At 36.5% G+C, this 17,757-nt stretch overlaps 1 protein-coding gene across 1 annotated transcript in view; it reads right to left on the reverse strand.

Annotated features, from left to right (window-relative positions):
* The window catches only part of LOC122538079, a 126,089-nt gene that overhangs the window by 75,995 nt on the left and 32,337 nt on the right, over nt 1-17,757 (reverse strand). Inside the window, exons 5-7 of the mRNA XM_043671835.1 lie at nt 14,138-14,322; nt 6,817-6,967; nt 770-881 (exon numbers count right to left, since the gene is read on the reverse strand). Of these exons, the coding sequence (XP_043527770.1) occupies nt 770-881; nt 6,817-6,967; nt 14,138-14,322 (448 nt within the window). The remainder of the gene's footprint in view (nt 1-769; nt 882-6,816; nt 6,968-14,137; nt 14,323-17,757) is intronic.

The raw sequence follows: 17,757 nt of genomic DNA on the forward strand, positions 1-17,757 counted from the left end.
TTCACGGGAAAGAGGGAACGTGTCAACATCTGAAGAATGAAAAAACATAGATTCACGTGATTCAGGGGACCGTGTGGTAAAGACAGGCAACATAAATTCGTGATTTCCTTCTCTCTCTCTCTCTCTCTCTCTCTCTCTCTCTCTCTCTCTCTGCCAGTATTCTTTTTATCCAATTTATGTTCGAGCGCGAATTCTATCAATTTCCATCACCGCCGCGATAGACACACTCGTATTTCACGGTAAGGTTATGCAGAGGTGGTTGAACTTCGAAGCCGATTCGAACGAGAACAACGCGTGTTTAAACACGTGGGTTAAAAACGCTGAATTTATCTTCGTTTTCTTTTTTTTCTTTTCATATAAACTCCAACGATTATACACGCTCGCGATTGCAAACCTATTTTTTTCTTTTTTTTCAAAAAGCCTATTTCGTTCGGATTTCTCGTGAATTTCACACGTGATTATTGAACTGCATTTGTACTGAACGCGCAAGATATCGACGTCGAGTTAAATTACTTTTTGATTACGGTGCAGATTTTTCAATATTCGTTGTTTAACGTTATTAGAAATACTTCACCGTGAAGTAAAATGCTAGTTTCTTTTTTTATTGGAATAAAACATTAACATTCAACGATTTATGTGGATCTACCATTCTACTTTCTATTATTATATGATATACGAGCAAAATGTCGGCCACAACATAATATTGCACGGTTATATTTGTGATATTTAATTAATTTTCAACGAGACTCAATATATCTGCAATACTTACCACGCTACCTTTGTCAGACTGGCCGGGTTCGCTTCGTAGTCGCAGAACACTATAAAATCCTCGGTTTCGTTTACAGTGATGTTCTCCGGCTTCATCGTTACTATAGGCGGATCTGCAAGAGACAAATTATATTTTTCATATTAAACACGCGCGTATGTTAATTTTCTATTAATATGTAGAATTATACATATTAATATGTTCTATTAATATGTATATAATTCTACATATTAATGTTTTCTAATATTTTTTTAATACTACATATTAATATTTTCTATTAATATGTAGTTAAGAATCGTGGCAATCGGGGAATGGTTAAAATTAATTTCGACTCACTCGATTTGAATCTACGAAGTCGATCATTGTTCTAATAGTACGTTTCAATATTTAATATTAAAATAGTTGTCGAGTGATCCACGTGCGTTTTTAATATTAAATATCAAAGCGTATTTTACTATTATATTAGTTGGCGTTTAATTTCAATTTTAATTTCAAACTCTGCGAAGCTTCACAACTTCCGCGACTTTCAACGACGAATTTTACAAAACGCGTGGTCATTTACCATCAGATCGACACAGGCGCGCTCAAAACATCGCAGAGTTGATTTACACAGTTGACAAATGTGCCTTTCGTCAGAGTTGCCTCGACGGGAAAGCAAAAGGGAAGCGAAACGTTAGTAACGAGAAAACTCGGGAAACTCTTCGCAAATTGTTCCACCTCGGAGCAATGGGAGCAAACGTTAAACATTTGTCGCTCTTCTCACAGTCTCTTAAAGTTTTCCGGGGGCCGTGGCACGTTGCACGGCTACTGAAACAACACGTTTCAACAGGAAACGCATGAATATTCACCGGATCGACACAAAGGTACTTATAGTATAATAGATGTCGATACGGTGCGCGTCGCGTCGCGGAAAAAGGGGTGGGAGGGAGGTAATCGCGCGGAATTTTCGTCTACCATCCGAAAATACGTGGCCGCGAGGCGTCTGGGAATTAAAATAACGCGCGCGCGTTAGAGAGAAGCTCCTGGGAAGCGGAAGGCGCAGCTTCATCCGCGTTCCGAGATATGTTTAAACGGCGAAACGGGCGTAAAACAAAACCCTTCCACCGACGAGAGTAGTTGCGAGAGAGTGGCCTGTCCAAAGGGGAAAAGAGAAGTTGGAAACGCGCCAGCCGCGCGCGAGTTTCGCGTTTTCAATCCGTGGATAGTTTCTCTACCTCCGCTGTCCCCGTCCGCTGGCTACGAAAACGGAACTTTCGTCTTTCCGTCTATTCTACGCCGAGTCTTCTTTTCGTCTGGCTCGCGCGATCGAGAGAAACCGAAACGGTCACTGTTGCTGGGCGAGAGCATTGTTCGTGTATAAATCGTCGGATTGTAGACACGAGGAGAGGGTCAAGCGTTTGAGAATGATAAAGAATTAAGGAAAGTAAAATGACTGTTCCTGAGATCTTTTTTTTCTTTTTTCAGGAAGATCTCGGGCGTGATGCACGTGTACGGAGAAAAATTCCTAAAACCAGAAATGAACGTTATACGGAAAATTTATAATATAATGAGAACCACAAAAGTTTCACTTTAATCGTATCAAATCTCCAAAGATCGTTAACTTTACAAAATTATGAGTCGATTTGAGAATTAACTAGCTAGAGCTCTCTATGGTAGTTATCCGACAAAATTAAAATAAACTACTTAGAACTACTCTGCTCAGTTGCAAAATTATGAGTCGATTTAAACATTGAAATAAAGAACCTCTGATAGTTCCAGTGCCAATCGATTGTTTGCAAAATTTATTGCAATAAATCTGATAATTTGATAATCGCTCGGTATTTTTGCAATAGCGTGTCGTTGCGGCGAGCAACAATTTCTAGTTGCGCGACGAATTAATATGCCACGTATGAAGACTTCGCAGAGGAATTTCGCGCCGCGCCGGCTCGTTTTTCCTTTCCCTCCGTGAAAATTACGAGCCCTGTAAGTCGAATGAGCACCGAACGATCTAATTCGGGTTAATTGAATCTACGATTATACCCTTTGTGCCGGGGACGAAAAAAGCGAATTGGAGAGGGCGCGATAAAACAGGAATATATACAACTACGGCCTGCGAGGTGTAACTTAATTTCAGGCCGACTATATTGGACGTTGATCAAACACCGCGAAAAAATCCACTCGTCTCCTCTCCATCCCTGCCACCTACATCCGATTTCTATCCTCCGGAAGACCGTCGATACCGTTATGCACTTTTATTCCTTCGGATCGGCGCGGCTAAATTACAGACGATTCTTTACGATCCTTTTTTCGCGAACGAACCGGTTCTCCGATCCGGGGAAAATTTCGTTTTAATCGTGCCTCCGGCTCCTTCTAAAGTGCCTTTCCAGGGACAAACGTACGAGAATAGTAATTCTATCGACGCAGACTACGGCGATAATGGCCACGGCGAGTGTTTCGATGGAAAACGAGTACCACAGTGATCGTACATTTCTCCTTCTTTTCTTTTTTTTTCTTACATCTTGCTCTGTATTTCCACGATTTCTTAATCGGTTTAGATTTTGATTTAAATTTCTCCTGTTTGACTGATTGCCTGTTTGATTGATCATAATCGTCATTAGACTGTAAATTTTCACGTATTTGTACGGAATTTTTGAACGCGCCTTGTGCGTGAAAATAAATAAAACACGAATGGAATACACATTTTGTAATTTTTAGTGTTTCATTGTTCAATTTTTATCTGATATCAAGTGTCCATTAAGGATGATTTAGAGTCAGCTCAGTTAGTTTTGCAACTTTTAATACAATTTAATATCACCATTAATTTTTATTGCGGCGAAGGTGAAATGAAATGAAATTTTAATAGTCTAAAAAACGATACTAAATATTTGGAGATTGAGTTTTATTTTTTATTTCATGTTCAAAACGACATGAGTATTTTATGTAAAAGATTTTACATACAATCTAACTATACATTGTTTTGTAAGTAAAATATGTTTCATTATTTTCTATGTGTTTCATATTTTTTATTTATGTGTATTCTATTTTTATATTTTCATTTATATAGCTTTTAATTAATCGAGTGTATTTTTGTCACAAACCAATTTCGACATTCACTTCTGCGTTCCATTGCGTGAATATTTTTCGAAATTGAATTTCTGCCATTTCTTTATTTTAATTAGAATGATGAATGCGCAACTTCCATAGTTTCAATTTTTATTGATGCCTTGTAGACACACCATTCTGGAAACAATATTGTTTCCCCGCGAACTATACTTTCACCCTGAAATTAACGTTTGCTTGTTCAACATTCCCTCAACTTCGTTCTCGAACTTTGTTCTTTAGTTTTTTCAATGTTATCACGAAATTTGTATTCCGAAGTTGATTTCTAATTCCTCTTATTAAATTCACGACTGCTGATTTTGTTTAAAATTTTTATTTACGTAGAATAATATCATTCAGAAATTATATATGACAAAGGTTAGGCAACCTTTTTTCCTACGATGAAAAACGAGAGATTACTTACTTTGCAATACGTTGTGCAATCGTAGCTAATTTTAATTTTAATTAAACATTTATCAAACAAATGAATACTCGTTCGCTTCTCATTTATTATATACTCGTGCTCATTTATTATAGCAACACTTGTTTGATAAACACAACGATATAAACACAAAATTGGCATTTTTTTTTTTTATTCGGCGTGAACCAAAGAATCACAAGACAAATTTCCTTGCACTGTTAAATTACAAATTTTTTTCAAAGTCGTTTCTGTAAATTTTGAGAATCGCACAATAATGGAACGGCTGCAATCAATTATCATCAATGTGAAAAGAACGAGGTTCAGTGCAACGTTCATGAAAACTATGTACTGTTTCCTAAACGCTTGTCTCGAATCAAATCAAATATTAGAAACATCCGACAACATCACAAAGTCTCTCGTTTAAATATCTCTGAATCCATCGTGAAAGGAAACGATCCGTTCGTTGTTCGTCGTTTCTGGAATATTTTTCTGCGAAACTCTGTCGAGTGGATTGTCTGCAAGGAAGCAAAACTCCCGGTGTCTCCGTCGCGGAGATATTCCTCCGCTGTTTAATTTCACCCCCTTCCTCCTTTGAACGCAATTAAATTGCAGTAACGAGGTGCGAGCAAGATAACGATGCGTTTGTCCTTTTGTCCGGAATTTATGATATTTGCATCGTGTCGCGAACGGGTATTTATATCCGGAATTGTCGCGCTCTTGGTACAAGGAGAAATGGCTTTCAGCTGTACTCGATAATAGAAATTTACCTGGCGTTGAAAAAACTGCGACCTCGCTTTCCAAAGGAATTCAATGAAACTTTTAAATTGCGATCAGCTGCATGTTATCACGGTACCAAATTAGAGATTGGAAATTTCTTCGAATTTCGACGAATTTTAAATATCAACACTGTCGACAACAAATTAATTTGACATTGAACGTTCGAGGCAATTTCGAAATCGTGTATAATTTATAAATGCGAATAGCGAACAACGATGTTGTTAATTAATATAAAAATTAAATTGTAATATGTAAATAGTTCTGTTCTCAAATTTATTAAAATAAATTCAAAATTCTTAAAAGAGGTATATAATATCTCTTCGAAAGTTGTGATTCGAAAGAAATCCTTCAGACTCTTCGATTTTATTTATCATTGTCGCGCGACGATTAACATTTATTTCCTTCGTTCATCTCTCTTCATATCTCTTCTTTATCTCCGTCTATTTTCGCGTCGTTTCGAGGCGCTAAAAAGAATGGCAAATAGGGAGGGAGCGTAATTAAATTTTAAATACATTGCAACCTCTCAAGCCCTCCTGGCGGGAGTTCCAAAGCAATAATCCGATCATTCAGCTATTCGTTTATTATAATTATATTCGGTTTTAATAGCCCGCTGCGCGTGACCCATATTTTTTCCGTCCCGGTCGTTAAAAGATTTAAACGCTTATTACAATCTATAATCTCCTTTTTAATGGCCGCTAGACTGCGTTAGCTGTTTGCGATTTTATTACCGACGACGGTGACTGAGTGCTTCCCATTAAATAAACTGTACTTCCGTCCACGTGCTCGCGATTTCAGAAGTTATTAGGCAAATAGAGCAGACGTTCCATTATAATTTCATTTAACACGCGTAATTCACACCTATCTTGACGCGTGTAAAAGATTCACGCGAAAATTGGAGGGGAGGGATTTGCATAAAAGGGAATTCTAAAACTGATGGATGTACACACACGTATTGAAATATTCAACAGGTTAAATAATAAATAAATTAGAACGAAGAGTTACGTTCTGGATATTTCGGATGTATCGTATTTTAAATTTTCTTCGGGCAACTACTGAACCATCGTTTTAATCTCTTGCGCTACGCACGTCGAGAATTGTTTGTTCCAAAATTGCGATATTTTCTCAGTTTCAAATATATTTACGTATAACCAAATACACAGGTAGAACAAACAATAAATTTATTATTTTTGAATAATTTCCATTCAGTGATGTCATACCGACGAGTTCAAAAAGAAAGCGACGAGTTATTGTGTACCGTTTGGTCACTCGTTACGGTCCGCAATCAGTTGCCAGCGCAAAGTGGTTAATTCGTTTCTGCAGGTCTGAGAGGATCATTGAACTTCTGTAGTAGTATTTAGTGTCTTGTACTACTATAGATTCTAGTATTATCACTCTTAAATTTTCAAGACGCTTCTTCAAACAAAGAAAAACATTCTTATGCTTTTGCACGATTTTTAGTTACTCTCTGTTTCCTTAAATCACGAGTCAAGTTCTCTCGAAGGAAAAAAAGAAACGATGATTGAACTACCTCTCCATTAAAATTTACAAGATGCATCTTAAAAAAAAAAAGGAAAAACACACTTGCGCTTTCAATGTTATATATGACATTTCAAATGCTTAAATTGGCCGCCTCTTTAAAAGAGAATCAATGGACGAGAGGGGGAAACTGAAATTCGTTGGAGGAGTTTAACTTTCTTTACATACGTCCACGAAGAAACGTTAAGCAGAGAAAAAGAACAAGGAACGGATACGTCGGAAATTATGGTTCACTTACACAGAACTTCGATGGTCATCGACTCTATCATCGGTTTCATGTTCTCGGAACGCGTGACCGAGTTCTCAGCGTAACATTTGAACGTTCTTCCGTTGTCGTACACGGACGCCGTGAAAGCCAGAGAGCTCGTGGTTTGCAACGTGCCATCCTTCTGTGAACAGAGAACGCAGAGAACACGTATTAAGTGGTCGACAAGTATCATTCGTTGGCGGGGAAAATGGCGTTCGATCGTTGTATCGTAACTTGGCTTTCACTCGAAGTTCTTCTTCAATGGTAAGCACGAATTCTGGTTACGAACTCATTCCTTCGCGATTACCCGATTATTACAAGTGTAATCGTTTCGAAGATAAATCTCCATCGACGACATTTCTAATATCTCTCTTTGAGTTTATTGAAACGTTCGTCGTTATAATTTAGTTCAAATTGATCTTGATAGAACTTCGAGTTAAATTTAAATCTATATTAAATTATAAATATATAATATTTAATATTTATATTTATATTTAATATTTAATATTTAATATTTAATATTTAATATTATAAATATATAATATTTAATATTTAATTATAATTTAATTATAACATTTAATAATATTAAATTATAAATTCTTTAATACCAAACTTGACCATTTCTCAGAAGTTTGTGCTATATTTACAAATAAAGTTCGACTATAAATTCGATGCTGGATTTCTTGGCGAGTGTCATCGTTTAAATGTGATTTATCTAATTTGTACAAGTTGGTCACGTACAGTACGTCGACGTAACGTCGATTTCATAATTACTTCGTCACTTTCCGCTCTCCTCATTTCGATTGTCCCGCTGTCTATTCGCGAGAGGGAAATACTTTCTTTGTTAGGAGCAAGATCTTTCACGGGCCGCGGCGAACAATGAGTTAATCAATCCTCGCGCAATCAGCGACTGATTCTTTTGCCGTGGAAAATCGCGTGAAAAAGAAAAAGAAAAAAAAAATGTGGCGGACGATTGGAAATCCATAGGAATAAAATTAAAGTCCGATTTGTCGCTGCGCCGTCGTGCTGATTTAATTTTGCTGACTTCTCGTTCGTTTTCGTATATCGAACTATACCTTACATATAGGTAATCGGGGTTTTCTCGTCTAAGTTGAAAATGTCAGCAAACTTTGTGGAAAAATATTTCTATGTTACATTTTATCTCAATAGATATTATTCCATGTCGAACGTGCTTTCCTTGTTGCACATAAAAGTCTCACAAGTTCGAAGATTGCGGATTTTTATTCATATTTTATAATGAACAATTCATATTTTAAAATAAAAATATTTTAAATAAAAATTCATATTTTAAGAGAATCCATATTTTAAAATAATAAAAAAAAAAAAAACATAGACGAAGGTTGATTAAACGTCAAGTATTAACAACAAATATTATACCTTTGATATTTCGATCGAATCAAATTTTCCAATTTCCCAATGAATTTGCAGTCCACTCGTTCTCTGATTTAGTAACCATTCTTAATAAAATTTTGGCGAAAAGGAGATCCTGTATGAACGTCAAGTAAATTCCAAAAAAACTGATTCTTTAAATCGAAATACTCGTTTCGACTTCATTAACCAAGATTTTAAATCGATCGATCTAATTCTCCTTTCACGAGAATAGGGGAAAGAGGATTAATACGACGATTATGTACCGTCGCACGAATATCATCGGCTAATAAAATTCCACCTGTCGCTATTTAATTGAAACAATAATCATCGAAACGACAAATAAAGGATCCTGTTTCTTCAAACGTGTTTTTTTCGATACGTTGTTCATTAGTGGTCGAGTGAATACTTTCAGTGTTTCGACTTTCCGCGAAAACGGACTGCGATAACGAGAGGAACGGCAGAGGGCGAAAATAGGAAAAAGATCCTGTACGACGGCGAAGGATCCTCCGTGATGCTTTGACGTTTTCCGAATTTTTCTTTGATATTCCACGCTGGTAATTATTTCGCGAACAATCGTACTCGTTGATCCAGGAGAATTGCAAAAAACGAACGAATATTGGATGCAGCGAAGATTTTCGATTTTACGAAAATTACAAATTTTGATTCGATGTCCTTTCTTCAGGAATAAATTGATTTCTTTTTTTTTTTGTTTTTGAAATTTTTATAACACAGATCGATAAATTGCGGATTGAAAATATGTTTTGCAATTCAATTTCACACAAATAACATTTTTAACCAGTCATTAGTGGTATTGATTTATATGAATATCAACATTGTGGTATTACTGGTAATGATAATTTAATTATATTAATTATATTTTAATTACATTACAATGTAATTATATCACGTTGCATTACACTACATTACGATGTGATTAAAATTATACTATTGTTACATTATCTTTGTCAAGGATCTTGGTATTTAATTTTTTTGCCTTTGGAATACATTTATTGTATCTAAATTTGTTAAATGTACTAATACCACCAATACGTTCACACGATACTATTCAAAATTGAAAAATAATACCTCAGAATTTCGCACGACCACTATAAATTTCTTAAATTTCATTTCTTAAATTAAATTAAATCGTAGAAATAATTCATAAAACTCCGATTATTCGATGTCAAACAAAGTAACAAATAGCGTAATGTCTTCAAAATTCTCATAAAACAGGGAAATGTTTGATATGTCATTATTTCAAAAACACGAGAAAAGTTACAAAGTCATTCTTATTTGCTACCAACTACAGAAAGTAGTTTTTAATAAGTCAATTACATCAATTAAATTAACTAACTTCCAGCTCATTAAATCTTATTACTCTTTGGTTAAATTATTCACCATAATTATTCTAAATGCAGTTATTTCAAGCTCATTGAGGATTCATCATTGATAATTATTCTAATTATTCTAATACATTCCTCGTATATTCATTCCAACCAATTCTGGAAATATAATAATACGGAAATATGGAAATGTAATGAAGGCTCGGATCAGTACGTCGAAGACTCGTTGCTTCTTCGATGACATGTGAATACCGACGTCGTGGAAAGTAAGTGAAAGTAAAACGAGAATGAAACACAGTGAATTGTTACGAGCGTTAGGTACATCCTGGAAACGATAACCTGAGTTTTCAAGTGGGTGGCGCCACGTGATCGTGATGTAGGTGCAGACGCGGGATCTAATTCAATTACCAGTTACAGTTAATTAAAACTTGCTCGCAGTTTGTTACAACGGTCAAGAATCTGCTGAACTGGCCGTAACGCTTGTTATAAAAGAGTTTCGTGCCCTCTCGTTTCTCGGACTCGGCAGAATTTTTTTAAACGCCGAGAGCATCTTAAACAGGGGGTTCCCTAACCCTCGTAAATAGAGGAACTGTTGCCCGAGCAACTCGTGGAAGAATCTTCCCGTATCTGAAACAGCTAATTAATTGTTTGAGGAGAACAGAGATAGGGAATGATAAATGTGTACAAGTACAAATATATCAGAAGTCTCGATTTTGATAAATTTAAATGTTCTCCCAATTATTTTGTAAGAATAGTCGATGTAGCTCTAGATTCTAGACTGTGGTATATTAATATTATATTTTTTTCTTTATTTTTTATTTTATTTCTTAGATATAAAATTGTTCGAGAATAAAAATTTATTGTACGACGAATAGATGTGTTAATTTTCTATGACTCGCGGTCAGTTTCTTTCTTTCAAAATTCTGTTGAAAATTTAATTTATCACATCTGAGGGAGGGAGGACAAACAAATTTCCAAAAGCTATCAATAACAATTGAACTACAGATTTTTCTGCACTTATTGGGAAATTTAAACGTTAGTAAAATGCACAAAATACACGCGAGAGATATAAAAACGTAACGAAACCGAAGTGCTTAAATGGACGAAATAAATATAACAAACCACGTAAATATCTCGAAGACATAAGCAACTTTCCAAGTGTGACATTTCTCTCTACCCAATAACGGAGGAGACGCAATTCTCTTGTCAAAAGACACGAAAAATATCAGCTACTTCTCAACGCTGTTCAAAGGCGTTTACATTCACTGTAAACTCGGCGAGGGGAACGAAATTGCTCGGGGTGCTTCCGCTTCATAAATTCGCGGATGCATCGAAGACGGTGGGGAAAGAATTACGAAAACGGATCGAAGCTGTCCAAAGTGATTCCACTTGATCTCGCGTGCGCGCCGCGAATCGCATTGGCCAGCATTCGTGCCGTAGTAATTATGTACTATGTAAATTCTGTCTGTTGCCACTGACGCGACCGATTCGATCGTTACGTCACCGGTGCCATAATCAGTTACTTGGTAAACAATGCTAATTATGACACCACGAGCCTCACGCGGCTGCACTTGAAACGACGACTGTTTGGAAATCTACATCCGTGTGACATCCGCGTGTCTAGTTTAGCTTACTCATTATTAAAGGATTCGTCGAAAACTTTTTCCATTCTCGAGATGAAAAAAATAGAATTTCTCGTCAATTCTTTGCGGTCCTTAATTATCATTATCGCAGTATGTTCTAAGTAAAAATGTTTGCTATCGTTTCAACAAAAAGTAATAAGTAATAAATTATGAAAGATCGACGTGGAATTTAAACGTAAGCAGGATCATTAACACACGCTGATAATTAACTTATTCTACTAACACGAGGACGAGATCGTTGCTCTGCAGCGTACGTAACGTAAGAAGGCAACAAATAGGAACAAGGTATAATAAATGTGGGAAACGAAACAGGGGGAAGGTGGAGTCTCGCCTGCCGGCCAAGTAAGGCGATTCCGATTTCTTATTCAGCCGTCTAAAAGTTGAAGCGACTTTATAGCCGCGGATATTGCCATAATGGATTTATGATGGCGGCGAGCCGTACGGATTCCCCTGCACGTGAACGCGTTATTACAGCGACACGCCACACGAAATGACGCATAATGATTTTCCGATGCGACAAGCCTGGAACACCGTATTCATCTGTGAAATCACTTTTTCATACGCGACAAGCGATAGCCGATTTCGCGTCGTATCGGTATCGTATCGTCGTAAGGTATGGATAATCGTCGGCCAATTATTTGAAATTTCGTCTCTGTACCAAATTGTTTCGAAACCGAGGCGAAACTTTCCTAATTTTACCGGCAGTTCACACGGGCCTGTCGATGGATTGCACTCGGGCGCTCACATCGCTGCTGCCCAGGACCGTTTGACTTGATGATACTGTGCGAACGAGACACGGTAATGAGGTTAAATTGATTGAATTTGCTACAGCGGACCTGTGCTCCGCGGTGAAAATGATGTTTGTGCCGTGATATCGAGTTACTCAATAACGTATTAACGATTGATTGATTAAATAACTTTGTCGCGTGAAAGATCAGTTTTAACGCAAATGTCATACGTATATAGACTGTTTGATCTATTATCTATTTTGCTTCTGGTCCTCCTGTGTGAAACCATTTGTTATTTTTATTATAGAGGAAATAATTTTCTTACTCCTTCTTAATTATGCAGGGGAATTCAATCTAATTGGACTTAATGAAAATCAGTCAGATAGGCCAAGGAAAATATTTTAGAAAATAGAATTTATGAATATATTTGGTTTTTAAATATAAATTGGTAATTATTAATTTTTGCTTCTACTTAATTGATAATTAAGAAGATTATCTGTCTAAAAGAAGCGTGAAAATATGTAGCAAATGTATTTGTGTATTTTCTAGTCCAATAGTTCGTTTTCTTATTTTGTAAAATTATAATTAATCATGCGAATAGACTGTAAATGTTTATGCAAATCCATAGTTTTTACAGAGTAATTGAAGAAATGGAAATTAAATTGGGGTTTGTTTCGTCTCTTGCATAATCTCCTTTGCATCATATAATGAGAGTATAAATGAACCAATCACTGTTAATAATTTAAACTATGCAAAAGTAAATCACGAAACAATCTTGGCTCCAAGGCAAGTAAAATTTCTAAGGAATGATTTTATATCATACAACGACTGGAAAAGTAAAAATACTTTATTTTCGAGAATTATAAATTCCAATATCTTTAAAAACATTAAAGATCGGAAACATTTTTATCGTGACCAGAAGAATAAAGTCTCTTCTTTACAACGCTTGAAAATTTGCTACGTGATCTTTTTCTCAGCGTTTGAATTTTGAATGTTAGGATGAGAGAACAAAAATTCAAGAAACCCTAACATCTCGTTATTTAATCCTGATGGAGGATAGCAACGGCGAGCGATTCGAACATCACGATTAATCGGATTAACTCGAGGCGAACGATCTGAAGGAATCACGAGTCGAAATTCTGCGCGAAGTACCTTGCATTTGAATAATTGCTTTCTCGCTTCAAGTACTATGCGAATCCTATTTATTCGTGAGTCCTGAGTTTATTGCTCGTGAACTCGCTGCGAGAGACATCAAGTCGACACTTTGTTACTTAAAATAACGCGTTCGAGCTGACGTTCGAAGAAATGCCATTAAGAAATTTCAGCTATGAAATAGTAATATAATTCCAAACTGATTTACTGCGACGTGATCCTAGCTAGTGAGATACGACGACTTTAGGATAATGTTTTTTTTATAAAGGCGTTTCCAGGTAGTCTAAAGTTGAATTTTACCGATAAAGAATGATGCAATGATGCACTCGATCAATCGTATAGAATGTACGTTCACTTTTGTTGAAGAAGTTCGTACTCGTTAAAAATAGGTTTCTCGACTTTGAAACGAACGCGATTGTTACGCTTAACTTTGATAAAGAGGATTTTTGGGAGCGTTGGAAGTACGTTTCGTTTTAATAAGAGTGGGCTGACGTCAAAGAAAATGTCCCAAAGAGAATGAGAATGATGAAAATAAATAATTAATGAAGGAAAATGGAAGTCAGTTCGAGGAATTTGATGAAAATTAATTCCATTTTCTACATGTGCACCCTTTCCTTTCAAACAGAAATGTTGGAGTGTGCTCAAAACCACTTGAAACCCTTGAAATATAAAACACGGAGGAATAAAATTAATAATTTCAACTCAATCCATCAATACGGATAATAATTAAATATCTTCGAATATCAGACTAGAGCTAATTAATAGTTAATGGGTTAATTTTAGTTTCACGGCAATAATCTCGATAAAATTTCATAAATAAATTCATAATTAAATAAAACAGTCTCGACTGTCCGTGAATCCGACAAGAATAACTTTCTACCAATTTCACTTGAGATTAGTCTATCAATCTGTCGTTTATTTATTCTATTTATTAATCTGCACGCAAGCATAACAAGCATGTCGCGTCGTTGACGAAGGGAAGTATAAAAAAAGATATAGTGCATGTCAATTTTGCAACGGCAGACGTTCAGTAAGTTTCGAAGTTGGTACTCACGTTCTCCTCGACCTTCGTCTCGTGCATTTGGAGTCTGTCGTTACTTTCGTTCAGGACCTCGGTACCGTTTTGCCAGGTGATGTTCGCCGCGGGCCTGGCTGCTCGCACGGTACACTCGAGCAAAACCTTCGTCCCTTGTACCACGTGGCCCACCACACCGTTCAAATCCATCTTCAGCGGTCGAACTGGAAAAGAAAAAGAAAAAAAAAAAAAAAATTGTCGGTTTTCCTTCAATATCTAAGCACATTTCTTGGAAACAGACGAAAGAGAAGAGAGACGACGCAGGGGAATGTTTTCTTAGATATTCTTTATCAATCGTTGATTTATTTATTATTATTTTAATATTAAGTAAATTTTTATTTAATATTAAATCTATAATAATGAAATAATCATAATAATAAATAATACAATAAAATTATGAAATGAAATTAAATTATCTGAATATAGAGAATTTGAATCTTGAAATGTAATTATATTTCATGTTGAAATTTTTAATAAAAATAGAAAATTTTATATCTGAAACTTAAATTCAAAGCACCATTCTGCCATATTAAAATAACTTTTATTTATTAAAAATATTTTTTATTTTATTTATAATTAATAATGGAATTTGATTAAATATATGATTAAATGGAGGATAATTATTTAATCATTCTAATGATGATTGATAAAGAATATTTAGAAATATTTAAAATTCGGTAATGCTTAGATTTAGGAACGCTTGGTGACTGAAGGATTTGAGCGTGAAATATCACAATTTTTTTAATTTTTAAATATTACAAGCATAGCACTCGATTTTACGAACTCTCAAACACCAAAATTTCCATTTTAAACCTCCGAATTTCCAAATTTCCGAATGGTAAAACTTCAGTGTGAATAGCATTTCAAATTCTGCAACTTTCAGATTTCGTGCCCTTTCGGTTTTCGAGTTCTCAAATCTTTCAACATTCCTATATCAACAACAAGATCATCGTGCTTTTCTTTAAAATGTCGTTCGTCACACGATCCTTAATAGCTGAATATTAATCGCACGAGATATAAAAATCGGCGAAGAACCGAACCGATAAGAATTCGACTGATATCCGGCAGTGCTCGTTGGAAAAGGCAGAGTTCGAACAAAGTCTGGCTGGGTAAGAATGAAAATCTCGACGCCGAGAGACGGTGGGAAATTTCCTTCGAATTTTCTTGATGCAACTTGACTTTCTGATTTTCCAGCAGTCCTCGTCCACCCATCGAGGACTGCTGGTTCCTCCCTCTTTATTCAACCGCCGAGCTTCTCAATCTTACCCCCGGTAGCCTCCGGTGCCTTACAGCTGTCTCACCTTGCAGCTTGCACCACCTTTATATTATTCTTACAGGAGATGCAAGATGCAGAGACGATGGCTCAGCTTGGGATATTGCGTTAGATCGTCTACGCTAGACGGCTCAGCCTGTGTTTCTCTGTGTACACGTGTACACAGAGACGCGGGCGCAACAGGGATGGAGAACGTGTCACGAGCGTGTCAGTTGCGGTCACGAGTTCGCGTTGCATGAAAAAAAAAAAAAAAAAGAAAAAAAAAAGACCAGAATTTACATCACCGCCGAGTCGACGGTACGTGATAATTGGATTTTCCGAACGATAATGCTGCTTGAATTTCCTCGTCTGAATAAATTTGCCTCCTCTTTCATTTACGCGGGGAGCTTTGCTTGGCAAAAATCAAGGAATTTCGCCGAGTCGGAAGCAACACCGTGCAGGATGGGTTTTAATTTAGGGTCAGAGCATTCCTTTCGTCTAACCTAATGGGAAAACAGAAATTTTTCGGATAATGAAGTTCAATTTTTTGCCAGGACGTGTGATCAACATTGCAATTTACAACCCTTCGAGCCAGCTCTCAATTTTATCACGCAGCAACGTCGTGCGCAACTCTAAAAAGTTCAACGTCCAATCAATACGAAACATTGAAAAAAACCAGTTCTGAATTTATGGGCGGGGGAGGGAATTGGTTCTGCCTAACGGAAGCGTCTAGAGACACCGAATACCAGCACGACCGGGCGACATATTGGATAATTGGAGAAACCGTGGCCTGCGACAGACGGCTGTTCAATAAACGAATCAATCGACGTGGCGACCACGTTTTATTTCCACCTTTCCACGATATATTGGTTACGTTTTCGTTACGTTTTTTCCTTCCTTCGTCCTTTCCTTTCTCCCTCCCCCTCCCCGCTCTCTCTCTCTCTCGTCGCGTCGGCTCGATTAAACGGCCTGCCGCTCTTCTGTTTGCATTTTATTCGCCCCCTCCTGTTCGACCTGACAGGCGCCCACGAGGCGAACTCCATTCGAACAATTTCTGCTTGTAATTCCTTTGTGAAGCGGATACGTTTTTATACCACGTATTCGAAACGATCGACAATTGGCTATGGCCACGGGGGAAAAAAAAAAGTTCTTCCACGGGGTTATATCGCTGATATCGTTATGGAAACGTTCCCATAGACGTTTGAATATTTTTATGGAAACGTTCGCGTCTCAAATTATAACTTCAATTTATTATCAAACGGATTGTGGACTTGTCTGTCTGTTTTTCGTAACTTTTATTATTATTTTTTTTTTTTCAAGTCAAAATGAATTACAGAAATTTCAGTAGTTACTGAAATATATTTTGGTATCGTGAATTTGTTTGTTTCTTAGGAAATGAATTTTATAACAGAGTTTGGTCTCTTTTTAAAATAGCTCTCTTAGCTAAAATTTGTAAGTTTTAAAAACAAAATTTCCTGTACTATGGCAATAATATAATTAATTACATTTGTAGTACAATAATAATATGATATACTCGTTAAATTATCATGTGCATAATATACGTATATTTCGAAAGAGCAAAATTTTAAATTTATTCTTGTATTCATTGACAAGTCAATGAAAAAAAGAAAAAAAAAAACGAAAAAAAGAAATTGCTCAGATGACGATTAATTCTTCATTACCTTTTACAATTCCAATTCTTTAATTTCGCAGTTACAATTATCTTTCAGACACACGATCGGAAGAACAATAGCATTGTATCTACACGTAAACAAATGACGAAATATTAATCACGGAACGTATGAATTTAAAGTCATTGCATTAAACAATTTCGACCAACAAATAGACACAAATAAGTAAATACAAAAGGGTTAGAAATACATTGAGAATTTAGCGCGATAATTCATTACGTTTCACTCGGAGAATTAACCTGTAGGTGGGGAGCATAATTGCAAGGCTTCAACGTTGCCAATTATCCGTCTCTCAAAGTCAGCCACGCAAAGTAAGACGAGCAAAAGACGCCGCGGTAGAATACAACGGTATGGTTGCCAATGCTTGGTAATCTGGCCAGTGTGGCGAGCGTTCTCGCGCGAGCTGTAAAATTTCTAAGTGGCTGGGCAGCGTTTACGGGTTTCGGGCCGTGTCATCGGGCCAGATAAATCGTAAAATCGCGCTGACGGGCATTTTTCGGATGAAAAAAGCCGTCATAAAGTTGACGAGCGAGCGCGAAAAAGCTTTCGTTTCGCGGCGTTAGGCTGGCAGGAAATGGCGAGAGGAAGCTGCAGGATGGAAAGCCACCGACTTTTGTCGTGTGGCGGTCGTCTGTGTAATTGAACTGCGACCGAAA

The sequence above is a fragment of the Frieseomelitta varia genome, unplaced genomic scaffold (genome assembly GCF_011392965.1).
Source record: "Frieseomelitta varia isolate USP_RPSP 00005682 unplaced genomic scaffold, Fvar_1.2 scaffold_957, whole genome shotgun sequence".
Classification (NCBI taxonomy): Eukaryota; Metazoa; Arthropoda; class Insecta; order Hymenoptera; family Apidae; genus Frieseomelitta; species Frieseomelitta varia.